The following is a 20,325-nucleotide window of genomic DNA, read 5'->3' as shown; positions in this document are numbered from 1 at the left end:
AAAAACGAAAGTAGGTGTGTTATAGGCCTAATGAATCTGATGAGTATAATGAGCAGTTGTGCAGAGAAAGAGAGTGGGCCAGTAAATCAGTGTCTTATAATGGGGGATTTTAATTTCCCACATATTTACTGGAATTTTTGGTTTGGTCACTCACACACTAGCAAGGCTTTTGTGGATTTATTGGATGATTGTTTTCTACAGCAGCATGTTTGGGAGGCAACTAGAGGGAGTGTGATCACTGATAATCAGATCAAGACTCTTGATCTGATTATCAGTAGTGATTCTTCATGCATTAAGAATCTGCAGATAAAGGAACCACTAGGTGGCAGTGATCACAGTGTGCTGAAGTGGGATTTACTCAAAGAGGTAACTACCATCAGGGGTAAAGGGAAGGGTTTTTGCTTTCGTAAAGGCGACTACGATGGTCTGAAACAGTATTTAAATTCTATACAGTGGGACCAACTGATGATGTTACCAACAGCAAATTCAAAATGGGAAGCATTCAAAGAAATAATCTTGGAAGCTACTAGGCTTTTCATATTAACTAAGAAATATTGTTCAAGATTTAGGCCTAAATGGATGTCAGATGAACTAATGAGACATATGGCAGAGAAGAAAAATGCATGGGATACATATAAATTAACAGGTGACACAGAAGCCTATGTTAGATATAAGCTAGTCTGTAACTAAGTCACAAAAGAGCTTAGGCAAACAAAGGCAGATAATGAGAAATCTTTGGCAAAGGATGCAAAGAAAAACAGCAACGAGTTCTTTACTTATGTAAACTCTAGAAGGAAGGGGATGAATCAGATTGGTCCACTTGATATCAGTGGTTCAACTGTTGATGATCCTGCTCAGGTAGCTAACGAACTAAATGAATATTTTGCATCTACATTCACACATGAGTTATTCAGGGAGGGGAATGCTAGAGGTATATTAAACTCTAGATAATCTTATGATAACTGAGAGTAAAGTGAAGGAGAAATTGTTGAAGATAAACATAAGAAAGGCACCTGGGGTGGATGGAATCTATCCAGTAATATTAAAAGAGACAGCAAAGTAAGTAAGCAAACCCTTAGCCATAATTACGAGAGCTTCCTTGGACTCAGGGGAGGTAGGTACCCATGGACTAGAAATATGGAAATGTGACCCCAATCCACAAAGGAGGATCAAAGAGAGAAACAGGTAATTACAGACCTGTTAGTTTAACTTCTTTTCCAGGGAAATTAATGGAGGCACTGGTTAAAGAAGCATTGCAGGATCATCTAGACAAGACTTCAGCTATAGCTCGGACATAGCATGGGTTTTTTAAAGGGAAGTCTTGTCTGACCAATTTGATTGGATGTAGTAAGAAAGGAACTGAATGCAAAGAATAATTTTGATATCCTATATTTGGATCTTAGAAAGGCTTTTGATACCTGTTGCACGTGGAAAATTGCTGCTATGGATAAAGGGATGGTTGAGTGGGAGAAGACAGAGAGTGGTAATCAATGGACACTGCTCATTGTGGACTAATGTTATTAGTGGAGTCTCCCAGGGTTCAGTGTTGGGTCCATTGTTGTTTTCTCTATTTATTAATGATATTGATGATGGTATATCAAGCTTAATGTCCAAGTTTGCAGACGATACGTAGGTTGGCATGGTTAACGACACTAATGACAGAACTCTGTTGCGACAGGATCTAGAAAAGTTGAGCAGATGGGCTGAGATGTGGCAACTGAAGTTTATCATTGACAAATGTAAAATACTGCATATGGGAAGCAGTAAACCCAGAGTAACGTATCAACTCTGTGGTACTACACTGACAGTGGTAAAGAGTGAAAAGGACCTGGGGGTAATTGTGCAGGCTCGGACATAGCATGGGTTTTTTAAAGGGAAGTCTTGTCTGACACTGTTTGCACTGCTCAGAAGTTTTCTGAGCAGTGCAAACAGTGTTCAAGAGTAGCTCATGGTGTCTTGTCAACGATATAAAGGAATTTTTCTAGCAGGTATAAGGAGGATAATCACCTCCTTATACCTGCTAGAAATATGTGGCCTGACCATTGCCTTATACCTAGAAATAGGTATAAGGCAATGGTCAGGCCACACCTTGAGTACTGTATGCAGGTCTGGAGGCCTCATTTGAAGAAGGATGTAGCGCTGTTGGAACGAGTACAGAGAAGGGAAACAAGATTAGTGAATGGAACAAAATGGTTGCTCTTACAAAGAAAGGCTTAAGTTTTGCAAATTACAGTGTCTGGAGACGGCACCTGCGAGGTGATCTGATTGAGGTGCATAAAGCCTTGAATGGTTTGAACATGCTAAGTGCTGATGGGATTCTTCTTCTTGCTCAGAATAATCGCCTGAGAGGGCATAAATTGAAATTGAGGAAAGACATTTGTAGGATAGATGTGCAGAAGTTTGTCTTTAGCCAGTGGGTGGTTGATTGCTGGAACAAACTTCCATCTGTCGTAGAAGTGGATAGCTTAAACAGATTCAAGGCAGAACTGGACAAAAATTTGAAGTGAGAAGGGGGTGTGATGCTATATAAGCTTGCTTTCTTGCATCATGTGCTCTTACTAATCTCAAAAAAGAGATCATAACATGTGGTTATGTAACCTGAATTTTTTGCTTTTACTGTTCATGTTTTTACTATAAATTTGCCAAACTTTATGTGATGTTTTAATTGTCACAAATATAGACATTTACATATGGCCTGTCATGGAGCACTTGCTGTGATCAGTATAGTACAAAACCCAATTACTGCATTAAAAATTCAGCCATTTGTTTTTTTTTTTTTTTAGTTGAACTGAATGTTTTAAATGGGTTGTTATTTTTTTCCTCTAGTCATACTATGCAAATTAACTTTTGGAATGATAATATATACTTTATTACTAGATTAATTGATTGAGTTACATAGCATTTTAATCCCAAAGAAGTATTGAGCAGTATAGGTATGTCGAATCCAGATCTGTGGGTCTGTATCAGTTAAACATATATTCTATTAATGTTTGTTTTTTATTAAAATTTAAAATAAATAAATGCAAGAAAATTTAGAGAAAAACTAAAATTTCAGTTTGCAAATAATTTTTATTAAATAACATAGTAAATCTTCTTTATTCGTTTATAGGCCTGCACTAATTTTTATCTGTGGTGATCTTGCATGGGACCAGTTACAACTCCTTATTTCAAAGTCTACAACACCAGACCTGCTAAAAATGTACTCTAAATTGGAAGAGTTCTTTTCACAACAGTTTCATAGTAGTAAAAGGGTGTTTTCTTCTCTACAACCTCGTTTTCAGCGGCATTCCATTAAAAGTCGATCTCGTCGTTCCAAACAACCAGAAGGTACAGTTGTACATAATTTCCTTTTGTGGCATAACTTTTGTCTCTCTGGGCCCCCATAACATTTATTTAATATTTTTTAATATATATTGCAATATATGTGTTCAGTGTTAATGATTATAATAGGCACTATTATCTCTCCATAAAAGTAAAGGGAAAATATTTGTCAAAGTGGGCACCACATGCTAATACAAATTAAGGTCATACCAAGGAAGGTGTGCATATCTTGCTGCTTTTGTTCCAAGTTACTTTCATTTCAGAGAACCTGTACAATACACTTGGTTTATAAATATATATGAAGTACATTTTTGACTATTGAATATAACTTAAATATTGTATTAATAATTAATTGTTGCCACTAGCATTAGCATTAGTAGAGGCATATGATGCAAGAAAGCAAGCTTATTCAGCATCAGCCAAAAAAAAAACAAAAAAAAACACACCACTCCCATTTCACCCCTCCATTCGCTCGAAATACCTGTCCAGTTGAGCCTTAAATTTGTTTAGGCTATCAACTTCAACAACAAGTGATGGAAGTCGGTTCCACCAACCAACCAACCACCCGCTGGCCAAAGGCAAATTTCCGCACATCTATCCGACATCCGTCCTTCCTCAATTTGAATTTATGCCCTCTGAGCTGATTATTCTGAGCAAGATGAAGAATCCCATTGGCATTGAGCATGCTCAAACCATTCAAAGCCTTATACACCTCTATCAGATCACCTCGCCGGTGCCTAGTCTCCAGACTCTGTAATTTGCAAAACTTAAGCCTTTCTTCGTAAGAGCAACCCTTTGTTCCATTCACTAATCTTGTTGCCCTTCTCTGTACCCGTTCCAGCAGCTCTACATCCTTCTTGAAATGAGGCCTCCAGACCTGTATACAGTACTCAAGATGTGGCCTAACCATTGCCTTATACAAGGGAATAATCACCTCCTTATCCCTGTATATCATTGACAAAATTACAGACTATGCTTAAATCTGGTAATATTAAAGAACATTTGGCTTAAAACCTATTGGTTTGTGGGAAATAAAAACACATATAAGATAACACTGTCAATTAACTTTAATTGATCCTTTGTTCTCTGGATGAACAAATGCAAAGATTTGTAAAAGTTCTGCCTTTCGTTAAACTCTAGTGTGAAGACTACCATTTCAAAGTGGTAGTCTTCACACTATGTAACGTCTAATTAAGGTTTTAATGTTTTTGAAATCAGGCTTTCCTCCCCTGCTTTGTAATGTATTACTTTTTTTTTATGAAACCTCCAGGCACGAGAGGTATTAGAACCTATGGTACTTAGTACCATGCATGGGTTGGCTGAAGGTTAAGAAGATGAAAGAAGATACTTGTTGACATTAGATTTGAATTTCTGTAGATAGTAATTTTCAGAGAATATGTGTGAAGGGAGGTTGTTCCAGAAAACTGAAGTTGAAGGAATAAATGAGGAAGAAGAAAAGTTGCTTCTGTGAGTTTGAAGTTGGATAGTAAAAGGATGCTGACTGGTTGAGGCACGTATTCAGACTGGTTTGAAAGAGAGAGGGGGGGGGGGAATTATAGAAGCCAATTCAGAAGAACAGTGCCCATGGAAGTATCAATAGAAAAGGCATGCAGCAGAAACAAAACGTTTATGAGGCAGAGAGTGGAGAGACTTTGTTAGAAATGGGTCATTAATTAACCTAACTGCCCACTCTTGAATGGAGTCTAGCAGCCTGAGAGAGGTTTTTTGGGGCACCACCCCAGATGTGGGAACAGTATTGGTATCCCCCTGCTGAGGCGGATTTGAGATTTGTACAAAGTGAGCAACTGTTTGGAAGAAAAGTAATGCCGAGAGTGAAAGAGAAAACCCAGTTTTTCAGATGGAGAGGAAGCAATATTTTTGATATGCTGATGAGAGAGAGAGAGAGAGAGAGAGAGAGAGAGAGAGAGAGAGAGAGAGAGAGAGAGAGAGAGAGAGATTTGAAGTCAGGATAATCTCTAATAAAGATGTGATCTTTTCTAGAAATCTGAGTGTCATAAAAGATAGGCATAGAACAGAAGAATTCTTTTTTGCAAGATATAAGACAACTGAGTTTTAGAAGGATTGAAATTGACTAGTTAAGATAACTTAGTTGATTTCAATTGCCCCACTGGGAATTACCTGGAGATCAGCATTTAAGGAATTGGTAGTGGATATTGGAGAAGTTAAAACCGTTTGAACAGAGCAAGATTTCTCAAATTGGAAGGTGGAATGCAATGTGCTATCATCAGCAAGGCTATGGATAGTATTTCCGGTCAATGGAAGAAGGTCATTAATATACAAGAGAGAAAAGAGTGGGAGAAAGAACTCTGGGGAACACCAGCATTAGTTGAAAAGTTAGAAGACAGAGAGCCATCTGCCATTACCCACAGTTGGCAATCCATAAGTTAGAAGCTTATTTAGAAGACCTTTGCCAAGAATAACTGCTTGAGTTTCACCAAACTTCCTAATCTCCAAAGGCTTCAGTTTGAAAAAGTTGAGCCTTTCTTGGTAAGAGCACCCCTTTGTTCCCCCCACTAACTTGTTGATCTCCTCTGAACTTGTTCCAACAGATCAACGAGTAATAGACTTGCTCACCTTTTTACAGTTTTGAAATTGGCTTTCCAGAAGGGCTTCTAAGAGCATAAAATTGCCGAGCTAAGTGTACCACCTATAAGCATGCTTATTGTTACTATATTGTAGCATTCTGTATATATTTTCAACAGATCTCATATATGAAAAGTTTATATCAGTAAGTCTGTATCAAATTGATATTGTTAATATACTCAGACTGTGTTTTTTTTATTATTATTATTATTTATACTTACAGAAATAGAGGCTCGACACCATCGTCATTGGCAGAAAGTTCTTGGGCAAGTTTCTGGACTCCAGTTGAGTACTTTACCTTATCCTTTGCCACATGTGGGAACAATCATGGGTGGAACAATGGAGTTGCATGGCAGTAACATATCACTTGCTTGCTTCCATGGAATAAACTTCAGATCAAAAGCTTGGGCTATTTTTAGTATGAGAGAACCAACTATTTCCTTTGCAACTGAAGCCCAAGATGTTATTAATGATGATGGTAAATATGTTTAATAAGTAAATAGTAAAAAAATTTCATTACTTTCATTTATTTATTAAAAACAGTAGTAGTTGTTCAAATGAGATTCTTTTAATTTTTTTTAACACTTAATTTATATTACTTTTAATAAATCCAGCATACTTTTAGGTGAAGTTAGGTCAAACAAAGTCAGTTTGACATTGCCAATCAATTGTTAGTGAGGTAACAGTAATGTTATTTTAAATCTTTCCATTGTTTTAAAAATTGTTTATAGCGAGATAAACAGAAAATTTTATTTCCTCATATCTGTTGTAAGTCACCTGTGACAGAATAATAGTTTTGCCACTTGTCATTCATTTGGAGAGGTCTGAATTTGAAGCCTATTAGAGATGGACTTCTTAAAGGCCTCTTGAATCAGTCTTGAATCATTAGCTGACCTTGGGTGGAGGGAACAGGGTATAGGATTCTTCAGCCTGTACAATGTGTAGATCTGATGTGCATATTTTACACTGTTCAATGTTGAATTTGAAGGAAATTTTTGAAAGTACACAAGGCTTGCTGAAACTGTTCATTCTTCTGCAACTAGTGTTTTCAAAGTTTTATTTTACAAACTTTCATATAAAGAAAAGATTTGCCTACTGGGCAAATCTTATCAGAATCATAAAGCATTGGTGAGCGAAGAAAGCCAAGGAGCATGGTTCTTCAAATAGGCCTCTGGGGTTGGGCATATTCATACTATGATTTTTAGCGTTTCTCACCAACCATTGAAGTAAAAACGAAAACCAAAATCTTAAAAAGCTTTATATTTAAATTTACAATAAATTTACAGTAGATCAAGCAAAATAAATGTGATTATACAAATAAAATGTTACTGATAATAAAATACTGAATTAAGATAGAATAAAACAAATGTAGTTTACAAGGAATGTACAAATAAAATGATAATAAAATACTGAATTAAAATGCAATAAAATATACTAGATTAAAAGCGCTAAATAACTGAAGCTTTCAAAGGCTTCTGCCTTCTTTCTCAACAGAAACTGTTGAGAAAGTATACAGGTCTGGAGGCCTCATTTCAAGAAGGATGTGGAGCTGCTGGAACGAGTACAGAGAAAGGCAACAAGATTAGTGAATCTAACAAAGGGTTGCTCTTATGAAGAAAGGCTTAAGTTTTGCAAATTACAGTGTCTGGAGACTAGGCACCGGCGAGGTGATCTGATAGAGGTGTATAAAGCCTTGAATGGTTTGAGCATGCTCAATGCTGATGGGATTCTTCCTCTTGCTCACAATTATCACCTGAGAGGACATAAATTCAAATTGAGGAAAGAAAGATTTGCGGAAATTTGCCTTTAGCCAGCGGGTAGTTGGTTCGTGGAACAGACTTCCATCCCTTGTTCTTGAAGGTGATAGCCTAAATAAATTTAAGGCTCAGCTGGACTGGTATTTCGATCGAACGGAGGGGTGAAGTGGAAGTGTGATTTTTTTTTTTTTTTTTTTTTTTTTTTGGCAGATGCTGCATAAGCTTGCTTTCTTGCATCAAATGCCTCTACTAATACTAATGCTTTCAATCTTCCAGTCACCTAGCACCAAAGTTGTGCAAAATCCCCTAAGCCAATGCCTAATATGCAGTGTGGATTCCCTGTTAGGTTATCAAGTAAAGGGGATTAAGTTTGAGCATCTTTTAACCATAGGAACAAGTTTTTCTCCTGAAAAACATACTCACCAGAGATGAGCCCAGGGGCTCATATCTGGTGAGTATGGGCTTGACACCCCAGGGTCCTGAGCTGAATACCATCTTTCTTCTCTTTCTTGGTGATTCCTTTCTACCTCTCTCTCTCTCACTCAGGAATTTTTTTTTTGTCTAGTGCAGCATAAGCCTCAGACTTCCTTGCACCGTATGAATATACATATATTCCTTAAGTATAATATATATATTAGAATAGTTTTCCTGATCAATTTATTTCCTATTGATTGTTAGATAAGTGAGCCAAAAAAAAAAAAAAGAAACCCTTCTGTTCTCTATTCTACTTTGTACCCCATACCTAGTTCCATTTTGTAAGCCTTATGCTTTCATTTGGATAACTTTCTAGTTTCTGTGTTATACAGTTGTAGATTAGCTTGTTAGTTTTTCTTTGATTTTTTTATATATTGTTGAAGGAAAGTCTAAATGAAGAAAGAGGGGGGGGTATTTCATAGAGTATACTTCAACAGCATTGTGGTTATCAAATGATTTAGAAATTTCATTTCCAACAGTATCTGTTTTATGAATCACAAAATTAGCAGATGCATTTTTGAATGAAAGCAATATAAATAGCAAAAAAGAGTTAACATCATTAAGAACATTAGCAATTTGGATATAAAAGAGTTGTTAAAATTAACATGTGAACATAATTTATTAAATACTGTACCAAATATTGCTATTGCATTGCAAATATTGACTCTTTCCACTTCTGTTGTAACTGGAGAAAGATCTTTTTTATTTGTAAAAGTTATTATTGTAAATGTATAATGCTTCAAGAAGGCCAAGTGATCTTACAATATTAGCAGTGGAAAGAGATAATTTGAAAAGCACAAATATGGATGATGCAATTAATGAATTTGCAATATATATGCAAGTAATGATTATAGTTTTATGGAAAATTACATTCTTTTTCATATGATATATGTTATTTTGAAGCTATTTTGGTTTTCATTTATTATTTCAAAGGGTTCATTTTTACATTTACAACAGGCACATATAACCCTAGGAATGGGCCTAACCATGATATTGGGCTTATGCGTAGTGCCCTATGGATAGCTGACACACTAGCAGTTTTAATGTGGGCACATGAACCAGTTCTGTGATGTTTCCCACTAGCAATGTGTGTAAGACATTGAACTACCTTCTTTATGATTTATTGAACACATTTCATTTCACACAGAACTTTTTTCTATTAAGGTATCACCTGCAGTTTTTCATCTTTCAATAACATCCACAACAGTATATTTGAGAGATCACAGTTGCATATACAAAACAGTTAGTGAAGATTTCAAGACAATTCATACATAAACAGGCATATTATTAGAAATGCACTTAAAACAACCTTCAAATATGTATACTATATATATATATACATACAATGATGTTCAAAGAAAGTGCATCATCTAGGAATTTCACATTTCTAACCCTATTTTGCAATGGTATGTTACATTAATGACTAGCATCACAAATAGAAATACAGGGTGTCTCAAAAATATTGGTACAAACGTTTAGGGGAGGTAGATGTTACATTCCTGTAGATGTTAGGTAACATCTAAAGGAATGTGAATCGCATAGGAACCCATAACCGGAAACATTACCATAAGTCAGTATACGGCGCAGTTCGCGAGAGGGAAAATTTCTGATTTACTCATTCAAGCAGTAGTCGCCGCACGAAGAGCATGCATCGATATATGAACTGTAAGCTGGCAGACATGCACCTAGTGTATGGATTAACAGAGGGAAATGGACGAGCTGCTCAATGAATTTATGGAGAACCCTTCCCAGACAGACATGTACAGGACCACCATTTGTTTGTGCGTGTGCATCAAAATTTGTGCGATTATGGGTCATTTAGAGGTAACAGGAGTAGTGCGGGCAGACCACGTTCGACGCGAACTCCCACCATGGAAGAAAGTGTGTTGAATGCTGTCCAGAATAATCCTACTACCAGCACACGTGCTGTTGCCTCTGCCTTAGGAGTGTCTCGTTGCAGTGTACATCGTGTCTGGCACGACAATTCCTTACACCCCTTTCATCTCCAAAGGGTTCAGTTACTGCTCCCCCAAGATCATCCTGCACGTGTGGCTTTTGCGCAGTGGTTTCTCCAAGAAAGTGTTCAAGACTTGAATTTTCCAGCCTATGTTTTGGTCACGGATGAGGCTTATTTCACTCAGAAAGGTTTATTCAATCAACACAATGCTCATGTGTGGGCTCACGACAACCCACACGGTGTGCACCCCCATGCGGCACAACATCGCTTTGCAATAAATGTGTGGGCAGGTATGGTCGGTGACTGCTTAGTCGGCCCATACCTGTTACCATCCCGCATGAACTTCGCTAAATATCGGATCTTTCTTGAACAAGTTCTACCAGGGTTACTTGACAATGTTCCAGCAAATATGAGATGCAACATTTGGTTTCAACATGACGGGGCACCTGCCCATTAGGGAAGGTGTGTTCGGGACCATTTGAACAGGCGTTTTGGGCGTCGATGGATTGGGGTTGCCCTCATATCTATTGTGTATGAATCGCCTGTGGAGACAGAAATGGATCTCGTGGCGAGACTCGTCTGCACTGCTGCTACTGTCAAAGAAACCCCAGGTGTGTTCGACCGTGTCCACCAATCCATGCTGTGTCGGTGTCATGCATGCATCACGTCTCATGGTGGAACCTTCGAGCATCTGTTGTAACATCATGAAATGCATCCATCTCGTACTCCATTGTTAATACTATGTCAAATAAATGTTTGCCACTAATTACTGTCTTGTGTCATTTCTGCTTCTTGTGCCGTTGCTACTATTTTCCCGTGACGTTTCTGGTTATGGGTTCCTATGCGATTCAGATTCCTTTAGATGTTACTTACGTCCCCTAAACGTTTGTACCAATATTTTTGAGACACTCTGTATAAACAAAAGATATTTATTAATAGTTAAGGCAAAGCTAAGTAAAATTTGACAGGTGCTCTCAAAATATTCCAAAATGAGCATTTGCAACCTTTATACAACAGTTTTGGTAAACACAGCAATTACGGCTGAAATGTTATCAGAAGCCCACAGTTTGCTTCAGTTTATCGTTTTAAATGGAAAACAAAATGAAAAGTTCACCAGGTGCAAACTAATATTTAGTTGAACTGCCTCTGGCCCCGATGACAGCAGCACACCATCAAGGCATTGACAAGATCAATTTCTGAGGATAATCAACTGATAGTTTGTGGTTCCAAACACGAATTATGGCTTCCTGAAGTTCACAAAGGGTCTTTGGTTTCTTTCTGGCAACTGCAGATTTCACACAATGCCAACAGTTTTCTATCGGATTTAGGTTCGGGCTGTTTCCTGGCCAGCTAAGTGTTGTAATGGACTGTTCTTCCAACCATTTTTTCACCTGTAACAAATGTAAACACATTGTCGAACCTCTAATGGAGAAATTAAGCTAAAGTAACTACAGAAGTGCCTACCTATACTTTTTGCCAATGACAGGGAGCAGTGTTGTCCTGAAAGATGCAGTTACTTGGCAGATTTAAATGGTCTCAAATGGTTTGCAGCAACTTGCCTTCCAATATAGCCAGGTATCCATTGGCATTTACGGACTTTATAAACTGCAGGTGAACTACTCCACAATACAAAATGCACCCCATATCATTTGACTGGTAGGGAATTTCACTGTAGACCCCATACGGTCTGGGTGGTATGCTTCAACATGTCTACGGTGAATCGTTTGTCTCCCATCAGGTTGAATTTCTTCTCATTTGAAAATATAACTGACTTCCATTGCCTGGGGGTCCATTTGACATGCTCTTTACACCAAATTAATTGGGCCTTTTTCATTTTTTGTGTGAGGAGGGTCTTCTTCTTAGGACGATGGGTTACAAGTCCATTTTTGAAGAAGTGTCTTCTGACTGTTACTGCACTTGCTACCACTCCTGTATGTTCTTCCCATTCTCTTTTCAGTTAGACGAAGAAGCTTTATGGTTTTTAAGGCATAAATGCTTCAAAACGCAGTCCTGTTTTGGTGTAGAGACTTGTTTGCATCCTGTTCCTTTTTTCCTATCAGCAGAACCAGTATTCTTGAGTTTGGAAAGGAATCTACTCAACTGATTACAAGACACTATAAGCAGTATGATGGGAAGAACATTCTTCCTCACGTAAAGCAACAATAGCACTCTTCCTTCGTGGCATCAACTGCATGTAACTCGCCATCCTAACACAAGCAAAGAATGACTGCAACTCTTGCAGGGCATGCTATAAATGAAAGTAACAGTTGTTGTTGTTATTTTGGTTTTTAGGAGCATTAGCAACTAAGGCCATATTGCTCCGTGATATGCGGTGGTCATTCCCTGATCTTTCCGCATCCTCCGTATTTGGTGGTGACGGGCTCGAACCCCGGTCTAATCAAGAAGTGTGTGCTACGCACTGCTGTTCCTTCCCACCTGTCTACGGAGGCGTCAACAGTTGTTGTAATATTATGTCATAATCTACGCGTGTCAATCTTATCTGATGCAATCTGTAAGAAATATTGCCATATACTTACGTTATTTGTACGATTATTACAATTTTAAGGGGTGATGCACTTTCTTTGAACACCAGTGTGTGTGTGTGTGTGTACACACACACACACACACACACACACTGCTGTATATATACACCAGTATATATATATACACACACACATATTTCTCAGAATACCAATACAAAAAACACCCTAGGAAAATGGAATTATTACTCTAATATTCATACTTTGCTTAGTTTGATGTTTATCATTATGATTGAGTTTATTCCCAAACTAATTAAAAAATTAGGACACAGGGCAATTATATTACATGGTCCTACCCCAGTACAAATCTCATTTGGGTTTATAAATTTTAAATTACAACCTATAAGTGTACTGGCCAAATGGATTGATGCATAAGTATGACTTAATTTCATATTCTAAAAGTACCTCTCTTTATACATTTAAGCTGTTATTAATGTCAGGCCTCTAGCATATGAAAGGCTAATTGTAGCAGAATAACATATTTATGTGATTCTGCAGTGAAAATTTCTATAGAAATGTCTGTTTGTGTTGCCTGCAAATAGACTGCAATAGACAACTAAATGACCTGAATAATGTAGGGTATCATAATTTAATTTAAAGTGTAAGTCCTTTAATCTAACAATAGAATGTTATTAATTATGACCATGAATGCAGTAACTAACATTCCCAGGGGCTCACATCTGGTGAGTATGGGCTTGGCACACCCAGGGTCCTGAGCTGGATATCATCATTCTTCTCTTTCTTGGTGATTCTTTCTATTTCTCTCTCTCTCTCTCTCTCTCTCTCTCTCTCTCTCTCTCTCACTCTCTCACTCAGGGTAACTTGGGAATTTTTTTTGGCTGGTGCAGCATAAGCCTCAGGCTTCCTTGCACCATATAGCTAATAATAATAATAACATTCCATTATGATTGTTGGAGACTAGCTTGGTTGATATTTGGCCATTCTTTCTGCGATGTACTGCCAACAGCATGGAAAGTGTGGTCTCTAGGCACATGCACTGCAGACCATACTTCCCACGGATCTTGGGGAGGGGTGGGGTGTAGGTATAGGTTGAGATTGCATCCAAACTAATCTGGATACCAACAGAAATAAGGAGAGATCCATTCTCTCTGACAGTGTATTTCATTCCTTGTCATGTGTTTTGAGAGATCTGGATTCAAATCATGTCAGAGACTGGAGGAATTCTTACAGGTGAAGGGAATAGCATTTCACCTAAGAATTGTTCTGGGTTTTTCTTCCTGCAAGCTAATGGTGAACCAGTGCGAGTCATCAAGATTGGCTAAACATCACCAGTCTAGTCTTTAGAAGCTGGCCTGGTGATAACATCATATTGCTTATTTTTTGGAATTTATAAGTATAGCTCTCTTCTGTTGTTCAGATCATTTTACTGCTGGCTTTAGTCTCTATTGCACACTGTAAATTCCATAGTGTAGATTGAACATGGTGTAATCAATTAATGATAACTACATTAAACACTTTTATACCAGGAATGAATAAGTAATATTTTTTTATATATAATACCACTGATATCAATCATAAAATATGATACCATATAATTGGGCAATCAGCTAATTAAATAGTATTTAATGTTGTGTAGCATGATCCATATCTTTATATGATCTCTTTCACCATTTCAGAATTTGAGAAAAATTAGCACCTCTTCAAGGAATGTTTATTGGCATTGTGATGGGCTTGCAAGTAACAGCTCCATCAAAAAACCAAAGATTCCACAATTTCCTGTGGATGGTGAGCCACACTATTGATAATGTCTGGATCTCCAGCTTCATTTTGCAGAGACAATTCTTTACTGAGGCTAGTGATCACAGATCCCTGAAGAAAGTCCTGCACTGGTTGCACCCTATTAGAAGAGAGAGCATTTGTCATTTATTAGAAGGCATTGAAGGATTAGTACCACCCTAAAAATAACAGAGTTCAAGGATTTCATCTTTGTGCTGTGCCTCACAGGTCACAATTCTCTCAAAGGTGGGCAGCTCCATTTGTGTATTTCACTTACCTAACCATCATATTGGCCTTGCATTTAGCATAGTTGTTGGACTGTGTAAAAGACAGGAGGAATTTTAAGGCTTTTTTTTTTTTTTTTTTTTCATACTCTGGCCACCTGATCTTTGGGAAGGGTTGCATGGTTTACTTTGTGGAAACTTCCAAACACCCAACTATTAAATCCCCTCCTCCATAACAGTCCCTTTAAACAATAGGGAGTGATTGATTTTGAACCTCACTCTAAATGCAGGTGCAGTGTGTTAGTTGTCTGTACTAGGGGTTCCCCCATCTCTGCTAAGCATTGAGATCAGGCTGTACCTATCCATAAATGTTACATTATATATGCAAATCATGGGCCAACTTGCATATGGATCTATATCCTACTGCCTAATATTTTAGTAGTCCTCCTTGTCACTGACAAAAAACCCAGACTTTTCCAAATGAGCAACAAGTGATTTCACCACTTAACTTATTTGGAGAAGTCTGTATTTGAATTTCATTGACTGTAGGAATTATTAAAAGTCTCTTCAGTATGGGCTGTAATTTTCTGGTCTCAGACAGGAGTAGGGTTCCCCTGTGAATTTTCAACTCACTGAACTTAAGTTGGTCAGTTAATACAGTCATACAAATGTGATTGTTATTATGATCATATTGTGCCAATGTATACCATTAAATATAAACCAAACCAAGCAGTTCAATGAGAGATATTCCATCCTGAGGAAGCTGCAAGCTCAGAAGATAGTTTTTGTGCTGTGATCTTATGCAATCTGTCATTTAGGGCTAGATATTGGTCCTATGATGGCATTGCGATCATTGATTGATTTTGTACATGTGTATATCTGTTGTTATGGTAGCACCATAACAACAGAGGCACTGAGGGTATCTTCATAATCTGCCTTAAATCTCCGTGTTGAAGAAAGTCTGCATGTTGAATGTGTATTGCACAATGTTGTGCTTAGTAGTCACCAGGAACACTAATAACTGAGTCACATTCCTGTCATGAGGAAAGCCATCCACGTTGCAAACCCTTTCTGGGCAGTCTTTGGCCAATATGTGAATTTTGGATTGGCAATTAACTTCATACACTTTTCACTCCCACTGCATTGGAACCATTCATAAGCTCTACCGGTAGCACAGAGTGTGTTAATTTAGTCATATACACTCAAACAGTATTGCAAAAACTGCTCAAAGACAACCTGTTTGTAAGAAAGCAAACATTCTGACACAAATAATTACAGACCTGTTAGTTTAACTTCTGTTCCAGGGAAAATAATGGAGTCACTGGTAAAAGCAGCACTGCAGGATCATCTAGACAAGACTGCAGTTATAGTTCAGACACAGCATGGGTTTGTTAAGGAGAAGACTTGTCTGACCAATTTGACTGGATACTATGACGTGGTCATAAAGAAACTGGATGCAAAAAAATTATTTTGATATCATATACTTGGATTTCAGGAAAGCTTTTGATACTGTTGCACATGGAAGATTACTGTACAAATTGGAGCAGTGTGGCATTAAGGGCAGATTGCTGCTATGGATAAAGGGATGGTTGAGCAGGAGAAGATAGAGAGTGGTAATCAATGGACACTGCTCTTCGTGGACTAATGTTATTAGTGGAGTCCTCCAGGGTTCAGTGTTTGGCCCATTGTTGTTTTCTGTATTTATCAATGATATTGATGATGATAAATCAGACTTAATGTCTAAATTTGCAAATGATTTAAAGGCAGGATTATTAAAGACAATATGCTACTGCAACAGGATTTAGAACAGTTAGGTAGATGGTTTGAGAAGTGGCAACTGAAGTTTAACATTGACAAATGCAAAGTACTGCATATGGGTAGCAGTAATCCAAGACTATCATACCAACTGTGTGGTACTACACTCAGGGTAGTGGAGAATGAAAAATACCTGGATGTAATTGTGCAGTCAGATATGAAGTTTTCTGAGCAGTGTAGATGGGGTGCAAGAGTAGCTCATGAGGCCATGTCAATCATATACAGGAATTTTGCTAGCAGGGATAAGGTGGTGATCATCCCCTTGTATAAGGCAATGGCTAGGCCACACCTGCAGCACTGCATACAGGTCTGGAGGCTTCATTTTGGAAAAGATATAAAGTTGCTGGAATGAGTACAGAGAAGGACAGTGACATTGGTGAGATTTTGGCATGGCAGGATTGCCATGCCAAAAATTTTAATTTTTACTTAACTGTACAGTAATTGAAGGTTAATTTTTTTTTTTTTTTTTTTTTTTAAGTTTAGAAAAATAATTCGTCATTTTCAGTTATAATTGATTGAATTTACCAGCTAAATGAATTCTGCAAGCTGAACGAAAAGGGGATGGGGAAGGACCAAATTCGGTAATGGAGAACTGAAAAATGGCAACAATACCTGATTTTATTGGAAAAGGCATGAGAATGCATTTCTCATCATTGCCAAACAATAGCCTTAATTTTATTGCCCTAATCTGCTGAAATTGCCAAATGAAGGCCTCAAATGTGGGAAGAATCACACTGAAATATACCCTTATTTCTAGGGTTTTGCTGGGGTGCATTTCTTAAAATTAGATTGTTGTTTGATGGTCTCAGGCAGAAGTTTACCTTTTCATCTTGTGAACATTTGTTTCTGCAAACATGATACATGTATTCCTTTATAAAGATATATAGTACTGTGTTTGGAAATAAAAATAGCAAATAAATTACTCTATGATTGTGCCTGAATTGTTTAATAACTTGAAAGTTTACTTCTGTAGAATTTCTTGGGCAATTTTCCATTTGAAAAAAAAAAATAAAATAAATAATAATAAATGTAAGTGCAAATACTGCACAGAGCATATTTACGAACAGCCCCAAGATACCCCCGCATATAAGAATAAAAGTGACGGCTTTTGGATTTATCTATTTTTTTGAGAATTTGCATACAAATGTGGTAGTCACTCTACATACAAAAACTTAAAAGTTGTGACATTCATAATATGTCTTTGCACTTTTCTCTAATTGATCTTAAATAATTTTGGGGGTGATGTTTTGGCTCATATTTCTGAATGTATTGGCAGCTGAAAAACTGTGGATGGCCACAAAGGTTTAGAAGAGTTGCTGTTCCATATACAGTATATATATATATATGAAATATTGTTGTTCTTTGAAAATAAATCTTAAGAGGGAGAGTATCATCCCTAAGCCACACTGTTTGCATTGCATTGTAAGTGAAAATATGCTTGTTGGCTTACTGTGAACAGTCACAGCAAACATTTTCCAGGTGCTTTTATATACAACCATATTTCTTATTTTTGCCTTTATTAATTATGCACTGTATATGTGGAGTTGGGAGAAATTCCAGGTGCCGTTTGACACGAACATACCTTGTATAGCTGTTTAATATACTCATAGAAGATGTACTTTAGTGAATTGTGGACTTTCTTTCAACTAGCAGTCTTTCTATCCTGACTTCTTAAGACCATAGCATTTACTTGTGTCAGTTGGAAGGCTGCTGATCATGAAACCTAGATAAAGCAGTAAAGCTGCCAACTCAATTGCCACATACCATAAGTGTATTATGTTTGTAGAAGTGTGTATTCACAGTTGTACGTTGTGCAGGCTATAAAACCTAGAATAACTTATGGTGGAGAGGGTACCCTGCAGCCACAAATGAAGAGGACTTCAGAAATTCCTCCCAATGTATTGTGCAGACTAGGCTGCCATCAGAAGCAATAAATTAAATGGTGTTTAACTTAAAAGTAATTTGTATTTGGAGAACAAGTTTTTCACCAAATTGAAATGTGAAATGAATGAGTTTCACACACAAAAAAAATAAAGTTCTGGTTTTCAGATGTACTGCATCGTTATCATAATTCCATGTTTGGCAAATGTTAGTTTTTTCTTGGATTTCTAGTCACTTCACATACCCATTTTCATTGTTTTAACAATGCACATGGGTACACATAATACAAGCATTATTAAAATAAAATAGTCCATTAAGAAATTTCTGTATGTTTAACTAAACCAAGATAAGATTATATGTATAAACAAAGAATTAGTAAAAAATCAAAAAAAATAATTTTTAACTATATTTTTAAATAAAAACTTACTCTTCATTTTCAGAAAAATTTAATTTGTATATTAACAGGATCAGTAGCTACCCACATTGTACAAAACTTGTCCTACAGCTTGGGCCATAATGTTCCAGAAACAGCTCAGCACACCAGTATGGCAACTGTTTGTCGCATTTCACGCAACGTTCTCTTTCCTCCTCAATTTCGTAGTATGCATGAATGGTTCCATTATGCATTTGCAACTAGTGAGCTAGATGGTAAGTTATAGTAGCATGATTGTGTAATTATGATAATTCAAACATGTTGCAGTTTGGGATTGAATGATAAAATTGATTTCTAGTAGTGTAACTGGATCTAGAATTCAAATTTCACTTTTTAAATTTATTTAAATCAGATATATTAAGTTCCACTAATATGAGGAGACCACTGTAAACTGAACTAATGGTCAAATTCATGCAAATGTGTTATCAACAAGAATGGGGAAAAAAAGGGAGATCCAAATGTTAGGGGACAAAAATTAGTGATGTTGCTCTTCATAGATGTTCTAATTCGTGATCTTTTGCCACACGTGTTGAAATGGAAGGACAATTGCAACAGCAGACTTTTAGAAATGCTGTCCATGAATGAAATTTGAACGTTTTCAACAGTTTGTTACTTAGCAATTGATACCAGTTTATATTTGTGGCTAATATTTACTTTTATATCTTTTCTTTTCTTTTGGCAGTATTAGACATAAAATATTCCTCTATATCTAACCTTAGGTAATATTGTTTTCTATTTACATTATTATTTTTGTTTGCCAATGTAAATTTATCTTGTTTTGAGTTATTTCATTTATTATGTTTGTATATATAAGTAGGTGGATGAAAATTGCGCTCCCAGATAACCCCAGCTACTACTGTATATTCTTCATTCTTATACTATTAACTTTCCTATATCTAACATTTTTCTACACTCTGGGCTATTAGTATAATACGAGAGCAGGAGTGTCTATTGCTATCCTTTAAGCTACTTTATTTCACTCCGGTTAGCCATAATATTGCTTATAAACAGCTACATGATAATTTTTATATCTATATATCCTTTATCTGTTTGCAACATTGTTTTTAGTATTTTTGTTTTAGCTTTATTTTCTTTTTTTGGGTCTTCTATAATGTCAACCTTAAATTACATGCTGGCAGTCTTTATATCCTCCCTTATAACATAAAAACTTATTTTACATTTTTATTATTATAATAATTATTATTTTGCTACTTTTTTGATATAATCCTATTTTTCCATGGCATGTACTTACTGATTGTACTATTATGGTCATGAGGTCCTTGATCCATAAACAATTTCCTGTTTCATTCTCCTTTTTTCCATACAGTTTTTATGGAAAAAAGAAATTCAGAGTTTAAATGATTTTAATGCAGTATTTTTAGCTTTAGACAATTTGTGAACACTTCGTAATACTCGTGAACATGATGTCGCTTGTGAAGAGTATTAAATATTATACAGCTGCAATTAAATTAAATGGCTCAATTTAGGGAAAGTAAAACTGTAGAGCTTTATTAAGTGTTCCATACAGTAGCTGCCCACATTGTACAAAACTTGCATCATACGTCTTGCATTATAATCTTAA

General features: G+C 36.7%; 1 protein-coding gene across 1 annotated transcript in view; it reads left to right on the top strand.

The window, feature by feature from the left end:
- The window catches only part of tweek (transmembrane protein KIAA1109 homolog tweek), an 806,203-nt gene that overhangs the window by 748,775 nt on the left and 37,103 nt on the right, over positions 1–20,325 (top strand). The window contains 3 exon segments of the mRNA XM_090388226.1: positions 3,110–3,327; positions 6,149–6,403; positions 18,776–18,958. Of these exon segments, the coding sequence (XP_090244352.1) occupies positions 3,110–3,327; positions 6,149–6,403; positions 18,776–18,958 (656 nt within the window).

Source organism: Mastigoproctus giganteus, chromosome 2 (assembly GCF_048544385.1).
Source record: "Mastigoproctus giganteus isolate SK-2022 chromosome 2, ASM4854438v1, whole genome shotgun sequence".
Lineage (NCBI taxonomy): Eukaryota > Metazoa > Arthropoda > Arachnida > Uropygi > Thelyphonidae > Mastigoproctus > Mastigoproctus giganteus.
Note: the sequence above shows the minus strand (reverse complement) of the source record. Positions and strands in the feature narration are given on the sequence as shown.